Source organism: Ceratocystis lukuohia (genome assembly GCF_044167205.1).
Source record: "Ceratocystis lukuohia strain C4212 chromosome Unknown Supercontig4_pilon, whole genome shotgun sequence".
NCBI classification, from domain to species: domain Eukaryota; kingdom Fungi; phylum Ascomycota; class Sordariomycetes; order Microascales; family Ceratocystidaceae; genus Ceratocystis; species Ceratocystis lukuohia.
In genome coordinates, this window is record NW_027263523.1 from 2,433,681 (window position 1) to 2,448,667 (window position 14,987).

A 14,987-nucleotide genomic window follows, 5' to 3' on the forward strand; every position below is an offset into this window, starting at 1 on the left:
TTTCTCAGTGTCCGGAGACTGCAGGTCTAGCATTCTAGAATCACGCGGGCGTCAACTGAAGCACAGATATCGGCCACATGAAATTCAGGGATTGGAACATACTGAGCATTTAGGAAATCAGTGTCAAACACTATATTGGATCCATTGTTCATCGGTGGAAGGCGTCTTTGCCACTTTCATTATTTCAGGGGGCATAATAGCCTTGCCACTCGTAGGTCCAAGATACTGTGTCTGATCGAGACATCCGATGCTCTCCCTTCTTCACGGCACGACGGCAAGCTCATTGTGGCCGTATTCTAGGCTGGGTTTCTGCCCAAGCGCATAATACAAGGATGTAACTCGAGCGGATACTGAGAGATCCTTAGCAGACTGTACTGAGATTTCAATAGAGGTATTGGTCTGCATGGTCCCGGAAAAGCATGTCTCAGCATCTGATTCCTCGCCAAAAGAAGTTGGGGGGTACTGGGGCGGGTCAATGTAAGAGCATGTGTTTAGGATAATAATGTGCCCCAAACATGATTTCCTTTTGTACCTTTTGTCGCCCATCCCAGGGGGGGGGGGGGGGCATCTTGACCAAGGAATGTGTATACCCAGACATGGTGTGGGTAGTTGATGGAGGTTGGCGGAAGCCGACGGAAGCTGAAAACCACAAGCAGTTGTTGATTGCTAAGCCTAGATAATATCCTTGGGGCCGGTCATTTCATTGGAGTATAGCAGGGCGTAGAGAAGAACATAGGGATGTGAGGCACTAATGCTTTTATCATGGAAAGAGGATAGATACGCAGAAAAGGGGTCATGGACACTCGAGCATATTCATTGCCCAGAATGCTATCCGAAGCGCGTACTGTCAAGCTTTCCCCTTCAACAACTTGCCCTCTCCAAGGTTCTTTTCTAGGATGACAGCATTTGAAATGTGTGTGGAGGCGTCATGGGACTTGACAGTCTAAAAAACATAAGAGCTTGTAGTAGCCAACTAGTGAAATTTGTGATAGCTCACGAGCTATTACTACAGTATGGCCGGCAGAGAAGGGGCGCATAGCTAGAGATGGGCATGGCCTAATCATGTCGCTTTTACACAATGCGGATGTTGATAATTGCGCAGGCGTGAGTTGTAAAAGCGTTTGCCATATGTATTTTCATGTACCGATCAGGAAGCAAGACTGTCACTGAAATGATTTGACGTCATGTCGCTGCGGCAAGAGACCGTGGACGATGATGAGTTGTTGTTTTCTTAGGGTAGGGAAGTAGGGAAGTCGCGGGTTAGCTCCACTTCTATTATTAGGGTATACATTTAGGGTTCATTTCCTTTTCCTTCTACATTTTCTTTGTTTTGTGACAACCACACGGGTAACAAGCTTTCATGAGAGCACACGCGCTTCGCTCGCCGAAACTCAATCGCCAGCTTTGCAGTCATCCTGTCTGCTAGCATTCGATGCTTCGAAACCCTCCCTCCATTCTAATCGTTATTCCCGCCGGCGGCTTCAAGGCCGTTCACTCCTCGGAGATGCTTGAAGAGGAACACGTGGACGGTGTTTCCCTGCCAATATCGACGACGTGCTTACTTCTAGATACTAGGTTATCGGCAAACTTGGTTTTGGGGCTACTTTGTGACTGTGTGGCTAGCTCGCGATCTCGACCAAGTCATGGCAAATCCGCTTCTCTTGGCTAAATCCTGATCCGCCGAAACAACCAGAAGTCATCGATATGTGACACACAAAATGTACGCTCCCGACGAAGACGGTCAGGAAGAGCTTCGGATCTTCAAGCAACCAAACCAAGGGAGTCAGTCTATGGCACCTTGGTCGTGCCCATATAAGAAACGGAAAGCTATGGGTGTTTTTACAATCCCCTCTTTGCGATCCGTCTCTTGTTCGGAACCCGATGTGGGAGAGCGCCAGGGACCTCCATTATCGCAATCCCAACCACCAGTGTGCTGAAGACCTCCTCAAACTGCAAATATTTCTTGCACTTGGCTACCTACACACATAATGCAGGCTTGTCCATACAGGTAATACATGTCCATATGTAGAAGGCTTCCCCGACATGCATTGCTATAGCCTACATTACTATAGACATTAAAAGCGATAGTGTTCTCCAGGAGACAGAAGACAATTCTATTCTTGAAAGTTTTACCTAAGCTGAACTGAGGAGCCCTTCACTCCGCAAAATCGCCAATAACTTGCCGTTTTGACTCGCCGAAGGTGTTTGGCTCTGCAGTTTGAAGTGATTTTGGCTTTCGTGTACAAGGAGATGAAAAGGGAACCGCGATGCACAGCCAAATGTCTTTGGATCACCTGAAGTAATGTTAAAGGCTGGTTGGAACTACCCGGTTGATACACAGAATGCTGGAGCCATGGTATGCTTTGCCCATTCACTCCTCTCTTATCATCAGTACTAATGTCTGGAGAATAACCGGTGTGGGATTTGTTTGAGGGGAGACATCTTTTCTGCGCTGACGAACCTCACGGCCAAGGGAGGGGGCGCATCTTGCAGAAGTTATGGGTCTTCTAGAGCTATGCTGCAACGTGGGAAGCGAAGCCATGAGTTCTTTACAAGTGGCGGTGAGTGCTATTTTCTCTCTCGGCGCACAAGGCAAGTAAAGGCTTCCAAAGACTATGCTACAGGGCATATAAATCTCGGCGGGGGTCAGTCTAGAGCTGTCGGAAGAGTTCCTTGGCGGAAGAAATAAGGACATGTTTCTGGCTTTCATGAGAGGGATGCTTCAGTGGCAGCCCGAAGACAGGGAGACAGCGAAGGAGCTACTTGAGGACCCATGACGGACAAACGTAGCAATCCTTAACAGAGCCTCAATCTGGGAATGCCAATTGCTCCCCAAAAGGATGCTGTTGGCCTGCGGCTAATACCTGCTCTCTTGAACCCGATGAGTCTCCTTAGCCGGTAAGAAGTAAAAGCTTTCATCAAGTCTAAGATCTATAGCATATGACGAAAAAAGAGACCCAAATAATTGGATCGATATTCAAACCCGCGAGAAACCCTTTCTCTCTTCGCCGGGCACCTGTCTCTGCATGTGGCAGCTAGCCTTTAGCAGCATCTTGCGGCGTATGCCTCGAGACATAGGAAGCGGCTTGGAATACCATTTGACCGGTTGTGCTGCTCATGGGAGATGATCAGGAACTGGCTCTGCCACTCTGATTTGGTGTCATATGCTCCCTTGGCAGCAAGAGGCTGGCCTGAGACGGACGATGTTGTGGGTTAAAATGATGTTGACCAAACGAGATGAGGGTAGACACAGCATATCATCTGAACCCATAGTCTCGATTTGTCAGTTAAGTATCTCTTGTCTGATGTGTATCTATAGGACAAACTATATAGAGACTCTTGAATCAGAAGTATATGCTATTGCAAGCACCAAGCCCTTTTTGTAACATTAACACGAATGGAGGACTCCCCACGAGGTCTAGGCTACAAATAGTGCGGTTGCCATTGAGGCCGAATGTGACATCCAAAAATATATCAAGAGCTCACCATTCCCGTGAGAGAACTGGATAGAGAATATAGCCTTGATATGACAAATGCCTTCCCCTTCGGAGCTAGCCAGCCTAGATAATATGAATATCCAGCTGTTCATGTACGGCTGCGTCGTGATGGGAAATATAATCTAGAACATAGAACAGTCTCTAGTGACTGCCCAGCTTGGTCTCCGCCTCCATAGATCAGTTGTATGTGACTCAAGTTTGACCTTAACATCCGCCGATCAAACTAGCACATTTCTTCTTTAGCATGCCTTTTGCAACTATTACATGACACGATGCTCACTGAAGCCGAGCAGCCGCATAGCTCGTTGGCGAATCCTTGTGTAACACGCGGCTGTCCCATCCCCAAGCCTATGAACTAACAAAGAGTTCGTATTTAGCATGTATCGCGACTTTGAGTGGTGAAAGGATATAGCGACAGCCGTAAATAAGAAATTTTATTCGCAGTAGGTATGAGGAATATATCAGACTCATGGCTTATGCCTATGTTCCTTGCCACTATCACCATCCCCCAGGCCTTTGAATAAAGCGTCTATTGTCAAGAGACTGCTTAATAGAGATGGAATCATCTCTGATGCCTTTAATCAAGGTTGCGACTAGCAAGATGGAAAGGATATAAGTTTGAAGGTACTTCTACACTACTATGACTTGTCCCCCAGGCAGTCACTTCGTGGATGCAGACGCGGTAAAACGGCCTGCATAAGTTTGACTTGACCAAAACCACATGCAAATACCAAAGCCGAAATAAATCAGCCCCAAAAAGGCCATTCCAGACCTACAGAGAGGCTTCAAATAGGGGCTGCATGTAGATATCGTCTAGCCTCTGCTCCAAAGAGCCACGCAAGCTTGGAGGTTGTGAAATGCCCATCCTGCGTTTGGTCTCACATCCTGTCCACGTTGCAGGAAAGCCTTATCTCGGCGCACAAAGAGCGCGAAAACTGTATCCCTCTGTTAAAAAGCGCATGTCTAGTATGCTATACGTGCACCTTATCTTGTCGGGGTCTCTTCCGAGGTATCTATCAGACAGTTCCAAGCACAGATGTATCACCATGCGGTCTAGAGCATTCTCTTAGAAAGAGCGCTTTGACTGACTAGCTTCGACGTACGCAGGCCAAATAAAGGTGTGCCATCCAAGCCAGATCATGCTTTTTCCAGCCGGTCAAAAGGTCCCGCTATGCTCGTAGACCTCGACTTGAGCACCAGACTAGGTTCAAGGCTAATCACACCCACTCACGATATCGGTTGCATTTCCTCAACTACCCCTTCGTTATGGAAGGCCTCTAATTGGCTGAAGATGAAAATGAAAAAAAGAAATGCTGAAAATCTAGCGTCTGTCCCTTTGACTTGTTCGGAAGCACCTGGCAAGCGAACTTCTCTGTCTGTCTCTGTACATCTTGTCTGTAGAGACTCAATCCAGACCACCATTGACGCAAGCACGGGGTGACATTCAACAGAGATCAACTTGAAATGGAACAAAATAGTTTGAGTACAATAAGCATACGCCCCCCTGTCGATGATTTAACCCAAACAAACAACAACCTGTTGGCTAGTTATCCTAGGCCTATGAACCCTGTGCAACATGAAACACGCCAATCCACTATTGTACACCCCTCGTCCATGTCGATCATTCTTTGTGTTGAGACTTTTCTCTTCCCTCGACGTCCCTTCATTTCAATAATCCTTTGTCCAGAGCCCGCTCGAAGCTTAGAAAGCGACGCTTTGCAGCCTCTTTATTCTGTGCCCAAGTCACGCACTTTATTCTGCTGGGGTGCGCTCTTCAGGAGACATATCATGGGAGAAGTCCAAAAACAATAGCCTACAGAAATAAGGGCTACAATTTGGCCGACGAGTAAGCAAGAGGAGCTGGTGTTTCATGGCCCCATGTTTAGACGGTCTTTTTCCGGCGAATACTCCCGATGTCTGGGCGGCTAGACTGTGGGAAGATGCGCGAGTGTTTGTCTGTGTGCACTGCGGGTTACATCTGTGAGGAGAAGGCTCGGGATGTCTGGGATATCGCGAGCCAGGTCTTTTGTTGCATGAGTAAGAATGGCCACAGCGAGCATTTGGTGGAGTACCATATTTTTAGTCCCTCTTCCCAAGGTTGCCCGGCTCCCTTGAGGGTAGGTAGTAACCCTTCTCCTCCCTTCTCCCGCATGGGGTTTCGAAGGTGGTGGCTGTCGTATTGTGTCCATTGGCTGGAACCCAGGAATGATTTTCTCCTTCAGATGTAACCCCACCCCCCTCAGTGGAGCTCACATAAGTATCTGCATCTGCATCTGGATATATCTGTGCAGCTCCGTGATGATTTCCTAGCCGGGCCTTGTCACTTCCAGTCCTCTAGAAGCCATGATCCTCGCCAGCCAACGGCGTCAATAAAAAAAAAGGGCTTGCAATTTCTCCCGGCTTCGAAGAGAAGAAAACTGCCAGAAAGAGCAAAAGATGTCCAAGATAGAATGTCTCTCCTTCCACTCCTCTACTCCTCCACATGACCCCTCTGATCGTTTTCTCCTTTGTCAGAACAGTGCTGACAAAGAGAGTGTGAATATGAAGCTTACTGGTTGAGCCTGTCATGCAGGGAAGTCAAATGATGAACAACAAAAGCCAAAACACTTCCGAGCAACAAAGTATTGGTCCAAGCTCTGATTGATCCCTGCTTCGCTTTCGACAGCCTAGTAGCCAGTGGTCGAGATACGCAGCTGAACTGTGGCTGCGTGTGTGCATAGGACAGCCAACCTCGATCAGTCAAAGTTTGGCGAGGTAGCCGCTAACAGGCATAGGTGATGGAGAGGTCTAGCGCAAGGCTCCTCTTCAGGACATGCCCTGTACCCATCCACGTCTTCCCTATTGATTCGATCGCAGCTGCTTATCTTGTGTATTAGGCTCAAGTCAGGCTTCATTCTTAGAGTTTGAGAAGCTAAATACAAAATTAGGAGAAGGGGCGAAGATGAGAGTGGAGATTGCCAGGCTTAAGAAGTGAGTGATAACCACATATTTCTCATGCACCATGGACGCATAATTCTATTATCCATATATTACACAAGATATATAGCCTTGGCCTGGCCTACCGTCCTTCCCCTCTTTCACTTGCCCTCCCCTCCCCCGCCCAGAAAAAAAGAAGGGTCTAGACAGATAGCAGGATAATGGAATCAGCCCATTTTAGAGGGTTCATCACTGTATGGGGGGAATTGGAGGTGGACGTAGTATACACGTAGAGAGTAGAGCACTCCACTGTACAAGTCCTTTTGCGTTATACAAGCACACCTACTTGGTGATGAGACGCAAGGAACTTGTGGCCTACAGCCTTGGGCGTGATTGAGCCGAGGATATTTTTATCATTTGATGATGGAGCAAAGAGAGCACAATAGAGGGCATACACGACCACAGACAGTGATTGACAGGCTTGGTGCCGGCTGTCCCATGCCTTGGCCAGGTCGTGCTTTTCTGTGCTTTTTTTTGCCTTTTCCCTACCTATTGTTGCCCCCTCTCAGCCAGGGACTGCAAGTAACATAGCTGTTTCGCGTTGCTTGGTCCGGACCCCCTCCCTTCGCCTTCGCCCCCATCACGATTTGTCCACGGTCGGTATACTCGGGCCAAGGGCATGGAAGAGCCGGCAAACGTGGAAAAGGGAAAATAATAATAAAAAACAACGGTAGTGGAAGGCTCAGATAGATGTGATGCAAAACTTCGCATAATTCGAGAAGCTGTCATAGAACCTGTACGCGAGCGGCGCTTCTCGCTTTGAAATCAAGGCCAAACATAAAACAACGGACAGGGGAAAAAGTCACAGGCCAAGGGAGAGAAAAATTAACATAAAATCAAGGCAAGAGAATGTCATAAACAACATGATAGATGATGGCCTGGCAGCCGTGGACAGCTGGCGTCTGAGCGACTTACACGATGTGGCAGCTGCCAGTGTGGCTTGACTTCGTTTCATCCTCGCTTGACGGAAATACACCATAGTTGTCATGTCAAACTAGGAGCCGAGGAGAAAAAACATAGCAGATAGCAGAAAGGAAGCAAGGACAAGAAGCAGAAGTAAAAGCACGGACACTTTGCTTGCATCTCTTGCGGCTGTTGCGGCTGTGGCTGATAACAAAGAGAAATCTGCTGTAGGCGATATCCTTAAAGTTGTCCAGCATAAAGACAGCAACGGGAGAGTGAGACGAAAGGGAGAGAAGACTAAGCGAGAGAGAGATACAGATTGAGGCATAATGCTTTGGCATGAGAGACGCCGGCTCAAATCTCAGTTGTCAAGATATCCCTAGAATACTTCAATGCCAGAGGGCAAGAGGCTGGGGGGGGGGGGGGGGGGTTATTACAGCAGTTAGTGCAGGTGATTGTGTGCTTTTTCTTTTCATCTCTATGGAATGAGGGAGGCTATTCAGCAGCAAGGAGCCTTTGTTCCAACATGGGCCTGGCAGGCCAGGCAAGAAAGATAAAGAAGCCCGGAAACATGACTCTTCTCTAGCATGTCTCACACTATCTCCCCTGTTTCCTCCCGACTTGCCTACTTCGCCCTTGCTTTACTTATTTTTTCTTTTCTTCTTTTTTTAATCTGCTGCAGGCAAAGAGATGCAACGGAATACGGCTGCTTGACAGTCTGCAGACGGCAGAAGAAAATGTAATAGTTGGAGAGAGGTTCAGGAGGTAGTATCTGGCAGGCAGCAAACAGCAAGAGATGCCAATTTATTACTCTCCGAAATATTTTGCCTGGTCAATGGTCGATCACGACTTTTCCTTGTCTTCTAGCGCCAGGAAAAGAAGGCCGGAAGAGAAGATAACCCCCGGGGATGAGAAGAATATACAGGCCTGCCTGTCGTTGAACTGCATGGGAGGGGGAGACAAAGCCAGGGGATATATGGTTGTTACGGCCGTAAGAACGCCGGGCCCTGCAACTGATCAACTCTTGTTCTCGTTATTGGCCTCCCTTGAGACGTTTCCCCAGTGTCTAGCTTGTATTTTCGGCGATTTACTCTTGTCCAGCCAGCAGGATGATAGCTCGACATAAAGGGAGACTCATGTCGCCCCCTGGCAGGAAACCGGTACAGCAAGCAGGCAGACTTGGCTAGGCCGCGACATGAATTCTAGCTCCATTATGGTGATAGTGATCGTCATGGTTTGATGTAATCTTGCCCTCGGTGTAAGGGAAAAAACAAAGGGCAAGCCTGCTAGGAAGAAGGCGGCTTGGAAAACATGGTATCAAGCGGGCGATTCTTTTCTGTAGGATGGGGAACCTGATGTGCAAAGGAATAGAGGGGAGGACTAGGGGAAGGAAAAACTTCACGTAGGGATAATGAGAAGAGAAAGAAACGGAGGAGCGACGGGGGTGCGGAATGGAAGAATCCGGGATATAGAAGCCGTTCATCATTTAACGGAGAGAGAAGGGGGAGAGGATATTGAGCCTAGCATGAGAGGAGCAGCAAGGACGAAGATGTGGAATGCTCCAAGGGAGAGATCATAGAAGACGGAGATTACAGAGTTGCGCTTCTATGAGAGGAGGATGGAAACAAGCAAGCGAGAGAACATGGTAGAAATTCTGCGGAAGGGAGCAAGATGGAAGAGACAGAAGGAAGAATCCAAGAAAATAGGAGAAGCAGGAGGAGGGAAAGAGAAGCCGCCCTTCCTCTTTCACCTTTGCCCAGAGACAAAGTCAAGGAGATGAAGCATTGCAGCAGATGTGCGTTGGCTACTACCACAAGGAAAGCAGCAACAAGGGACAGAAGGATAGAGGAGGAAAACGGAAAAAGAAAAAGAAAAACGATGCGGCAAGTCACAGAGACGGGCGTCCATTATGTAATTGCAGGAAAATTACCAGATAGTTTTCAAGAGAAATTTGTTATTCAGAAAGGAACGAAACAGCGCCTTGATTTTTGGCCAGAGCAAGCAAATAAAAGCAGAAGGAAAAAGAAATCCAGATATCATATATCATAACAAAACGCCGAGTTGCCGTCCCAGAGAAAGAAAGAAACAAAAACAAGTCAAAGTCCAAAGCGCCTAAGAAAAGAAAACAGACAAACAAGAGAAAGGCAAATAGTACTCCGGTGTCCCGTACCGTCCATGAAGCCAAAGCCAACAATAGCCCACACCGTCCCCCCAAACATAAACAAGGTCAAGAACCTAGAATAAAGAATAGACAGAGAACAGAATATACAAAAAGGAAAACATCACCAGCATGCGGCTGCCAGTCGCTTAAGCATGCGGCGACGTGTTTCTGCTCCGAACCACGGCCAGCACAGTCACGCTGGAATCGCAGCCATGGCATCCACGCTCGTGGCGCTTCATGTTGCTGCGCACGCTGAAGGCCTTTCCGCAGCCTGGGTGGGCGCACTTGAAGGGCTTCTCGCCCGTGTGAGAATGCATGTGGATGCGCAGCGAAGAAGGCCGGGAAAAGGCCTTGCTGCATGTCGGGCAAATGTAGCGGTCCTGGCTCTGGGGGAAAGCAGCAGCCGAAGCTGGCGAAATGTAGTGGTGGTGCTGCCACACGTTGGCTCCAGGAGTGGCCATGATGGGCGGGAACTGAGGCAGAGACGTGTTAGTCGAGTGGCTTATCGAAGCAAAGACTGGGGAATTGGGCTGAAGGCTTACCTGAGGCAGAGGGCGCTGGTAGTACATGCCAGGCATGGTCTGGGTTGTGGGAGCAGGAGGATAGAAGGGAGGCAGGCTGTAAGTCGCCGTTGCCGGCGCAGGCGTAGGGCCATAGTTCTGGGCGGGCGCAGGAGTGGTGTTGTAGATTTGCTCGGGCTGCATCTGGGGCTGGGGCTGCATCTTGGGCATAGCAGGTCGCGAGTCCTCCAGCGGGGGGGTTGTCTCATAGTAGTAGCCAGAGCTAGAAGAGACGCTGCTCACCGAGTGGTGATGCTGGTGGTGGGACCGTCCGGGGTGGTACGCGTCGAAAGACGGCTCGGGGACCATAGGAGGCGTGGGAGGCATCGACTTGCCAGCATAGGAAAACTGCACAGACGATGACCGAGACTCAGTGCGAGAGGGGGGAGCAGGAGAGCCAGCTAGACGGGACGTGTTAGAATATAAACGGCACAAAGGAAAAAAGAAGAACCACAAATCAAAGGAGGACGCCTTACCATGAGACGACGAGTCACTGATGGGTGAGCCTGCATCAGCGAGGCCTAGGAGGTTCGAGATAGATGGCAGAGAGCACTTGGTAGAGTCATCTGCGGGAGGCGAAGGGGGAGGCTGCATGTAGCCGTAGCGGGAGTTGACGTAGGCCATGTTGGAAGAGGCAGAGTAGGGCATTGGCAGAACGGAATTCATTGTAGTAGTTGGAAGTAGGTTTGGATGTGGGTGTAGGTGTAGGTGAAGAGTGGTGATAGTGGGTGGTGGGAGTGGGAAGTCGATATATATGTATATGGATAACAGTAGGTGAGGATGAGGGAGAGCAGATAGAGCTTATTAAGTAGTCCCAGGTATAATATATATATATATCCGTTGTAGATATTGTTGTTTTGCGAGAGCAGAGGACGGCAAGTCTTATAATGCAAATTAAATACAGGCCGAAGATGAAAGGGTAAGAGGGGAGGGGGGGGTAGGCAGGCAGATAGATTAATATAGTAAGAGTAAAGAAATAATAAAGGCCTGGGGGGGGGGGGGGGGAGAGAGTTCAATTCGTAGATGGTCAAAAGAAGCAACTCAGATTAAGACGGGACAGCTTGCTAGGAGAGCAAAGAGAATAAAGAATAAAGAAATAGTAAGTTGGATGGTTGAGGAAACACAAGTGAGAAGACCAGAGAGCCGGCTGGAATATATTATATTGTGAGAGGAGATTGGTGGAGAGTGATGAGATGTTGTTGTTGATGGTGATGATGAACGAGATTCAAGTAAAGACATTCCAAGAAGCTGGGGACGAGCCGGGCTATATAACAAAGACAAGAAGTTTCCCCATCATAGTAGAAAGTCTCTCTCTCCAAGGCTTTGATGGCGGAGGGCAATAAACAAAGGTCTTAATTTTTCTCTTTTTTTTTTTTTTTTCCAAGGCTTATACTTTGTTAGCTTTCCCTTCGCTCCTTCGTTCTTCTCTGGTATTAACCTCATCGGTTGCAAGAGGAAGAGGAGGACAGGGGCTAGGTGTAGAAATAAGGGGGTGTGTACAATTTACGCCTACTTATAAACACCTCTATCACTTAACAACCCCTCCCCCCCCCCTCCTTCTCCCCCCATTCTACATTCCCCTTCTTCTCTTTACAGCACGCCCCCCCCCTCCCTCTTCTGTTTCTTAGTTGCTCTAAGCGGCCGAAGTGTTTCTCGTGAATTTCACGACTTCTCGGTGGACTTGAGTTGAGGGACAATAGCTAGCGTCTTCGTGCATAATGCGTCCTTACGTAGAAGACCCATACCCATCATTGTAGCCCATTGGTTTTCACTAACACTGAACACTAGACTACTCTACGACTGCGCACTACAGCAGCCTCTCACTCTCAATCTTGTAAGCTAAAAATGTACAAATCTCACAGCCATCCATCCTTCTCTTATTACTCACTTAATCTAAGCCTATATCTCAAGTCATAGGGACTGGCTGTATAGTGGTGTTCACATATCTTCAGAGTGAGAAGGGGGGTCTTGGTATTCCCTCCTCTCTACAATTACACTCCCTATGAAAAGGCCCCATGAAGCTCGAAGAGAAGGGGGGGGGGGGGATGGGGGCGTGCAAAGGAAAAATAATAAATATGTAAAATATGGAATATAAAATATAAAATATAAATGTTTCTTTTGTTATCCCTAGTCTGTCATTTTGAAGCTACGCCACTTTTAGCTTGGGAGCAAGAAAAAACGAGAGGAAGAAAAATATGAAGAGAAGCTTTTGTTAATACAGCTTCTCGCTCTCCTTGACAATGCTCGCTATCCTCATAGCGGCCATACATAGCTTCCCTCTCAGTCTCTGCCAGGGTCTACTCTACCTCCCCCCCCCCCTGGTCCCTTCCCCTCGCTTTTCCATTTTACGTCAAGAATGGAAAATGGAGAAAGAATTGCTAGTTTCAAACCCGCCAAACGTGACTATACCTGATGTTTAGCTGCTGTCTGTGTTTAGAGTTGGCTAGCGTTGATTGGTGTTTTGTACATGCACAAGACAACACCAGACAGGCCACAACGCAGGTCGCAGAGGACTTGGGCTGCAGTACTGAACCTCTCACAGCCCATCAGGTTCCGGGCCGGTATCAAAGTATCAAGGCTAAACGGCTGCCTCGCCTTGTCTTGGTGTTGCGTTTCTAGGCAGATAGAGTGCGGGCTAGCCCAGCCCGATTCCATCCAGCGTACTATACGCCTAGAAATAGCCCCCAACGCTTGAATCAACCGCGCCTCTCTCTCTCTCTATCTCTCTCTATCTCTCTCTCTCTCTCCATCTCTTACACAAGCCTTCCCATGGCACACTCCAACTCCCACCCTCTTTGGCCTCTTTGGGCTACTTCTGACACATCCCCGGCCGCCAAACAGCACCAGCTAGCAGAGGGGCCCAGCTGGCTTGCTTGACGCCCGCATCAACAATCCGCTTTCCTGACTGGCATGGCTTAGTCTTACACAAAACTCTCGACCCGGCTTGCCATGAAGGAGCAAAAAAGTCAAAACCAAACATGGCCCATCATCAACATGGGAAGGAGGGGAAGGGGAAGGGTCAAACTGCACCAAGTTCAAGGGTCATAGGCCCGGGTGCATGCATGCAACACCATAACATAACGCATGTAACCTCCTGCGTCTAGTGCCGAGAGTATCTACCTTGTCTTGCCTTGCTTTAGGTCTGCTTTAAGTCTGCTTTGCGTAAACAGTTGCAGAGGATCAAGACAGACAAAGTGTATGAAGCCTGTCTCTATGTCTACGTCTGAGCGCAACGCTAAACACCAAGCAAGCAAAAGGAAAAAAAAAAAAGCTTGATCGTGAATAAGAGCTAGGAGAAATAAACCTGCCATCTTGTGTTGTATGCCTCCTCTTACACCCTAAAACTCACTCTCCTCCTTCCTGCCCCTCCCCTCCTCCATTCCCTTGCCCATTGTCTTTCCTCTCCGCCGGCGCCCGCGGCGTTTATCTGGGGCCTAAGTCACCGACACCCTAGACACATTCTCGGATGCTTTGCCTCTCCCCTAACCAGAAACAAAAGCCACAAAAGGCTACCTGCCTTCTGGAGCTTATCTGCAAGCATTAATGTGCTTCCCCTACTACTACTACTACTACTACTACTACCCCTACTCTCCGGGTGTTTCCACTTCCACTGCTCTAGCCTGCTTGGCCATTTTCTTGACTTCTCTAACTCTGCAGGCTCGTGGGCCTCTGTCTCCTTCATGCTTCAGACTTGTGATAGACTTGATGATCCTCCATGAAACCGGCCTCTTTTGTTTCCACCTGACTTATCATCGCGTGTTTTGCTCCTCTAGCGCTTCCAACTAGCTTGTTTTGATCTTTGAGAGGCAGATGTGTGAGGATGCGAGATCCTACGCTCGTCAGCCTATGATATACCATAACGTCCACTTGACCATGCCTCGCCTCTCCTCATAGCTTGTATCATGAAGATAGCCCCTATAGACCTTTGTATTGTGTTGCTGCTCCTCATATCATATCCTATCACCGGGCTGATCCTGAGCTGTTCATCTTTATGTGATTCTCGCTCGTCTTTGTAGACTCATTGTTCATCTGTCTATCCACAGCGCATCACGGGAGTAGGACTAGAAAAACGTTGGTCGTCGTGATATTGATGTAGGCCATGTCATGTCGGACTATAGGGTTAGTAGGGTTAGCAGCAGCCAGAAGCCCTTTGCTTTTCCACACCTCTTTTTTTTTTTTTTTTTTGTTCCTTTTACACCGTGGCACAGAGCTTCATTCACAGACACTATGTTGAAAACTAGCGACAGCCGGCTTTAGTTTATCCTCAGGTAATCTCGAATTGCCAAACACTTCCACCCGAGCCATTCCCTACTTTTTATTTTTTCTATTTTTCTACTGACACAAAGCTTCTTCCGAGGGGTAGCCAGCCGGCATCTCTGGAAAGCTGGAAAGCTGTCGAGCCCCTCCTCCTGCCTGTCTGCCCCCTGGAGGCTTGGAGGCTTTCCAAAGGTTTTTCTCAGATGCGAGACAAGCGGCGAGACTAAGCTCTTTAGCGCCTTCTTCGGCAAAGGACCAAGCTTTTTCCCATCGGCCAGAGGAGAAATTTACGGTACAGCTTGTTTTGGGCTGTGTAAAGAGGACAAGGGCTTTTACTTCTAGCACGCCTCTTTGTCTGCTGTATGTCGTTTAAGTGTGTGTGTATGTGCTGTTCTGCTGAATGCTCTCAGCTTATGGTTGGTTGAGTTTGTTTGGTCTGAGACGTACAGTATGCCAAGCATTGTCTCGTAGCCGGCGTGTAGTAGTGGGCTTTACTCCCTTACTATTGCTTACAAACATGATTTGTTACTACTCTCTGGCACACACCAAGGTTCATAGCTATATGTGGAAGAAAGGCCTTGTCCCCTCTCATATTGCGAGCCAGTTAAAAAGAGGGAAAAGGAGCCTGTCTAC

The 14,987-nt window shown here is 48.3% G+C and overlaps 1 protein-coding gene across 1 annotated transcript; it reads right to left on the reverse strand.

Moving 5' to 3' along the window:
* Positions 1 to 9,683: 9,683 nt before the first annotated feature.
* Positions 9,684 to 10,763, reverse strand: HOO65_040567 (C2H2 finger domain transcription factor mtfA; the record flags this gene model as incomplete). The annotated part of the gene is made up of 2 exons (XM_071002915.1): positions 9,684 to 10,498; positions 10,574 to 10,763. 2 exons carry the CDS (start codon positions 10,761 to 10,763, stop codon positions 9,684 to 9,686), a joined length of 1,005 nt encoding a protein of 334 aa, XP_070859410.1.
* Positions 10,764 to 14,987: the final 4,224 nt, after the last annotated feature.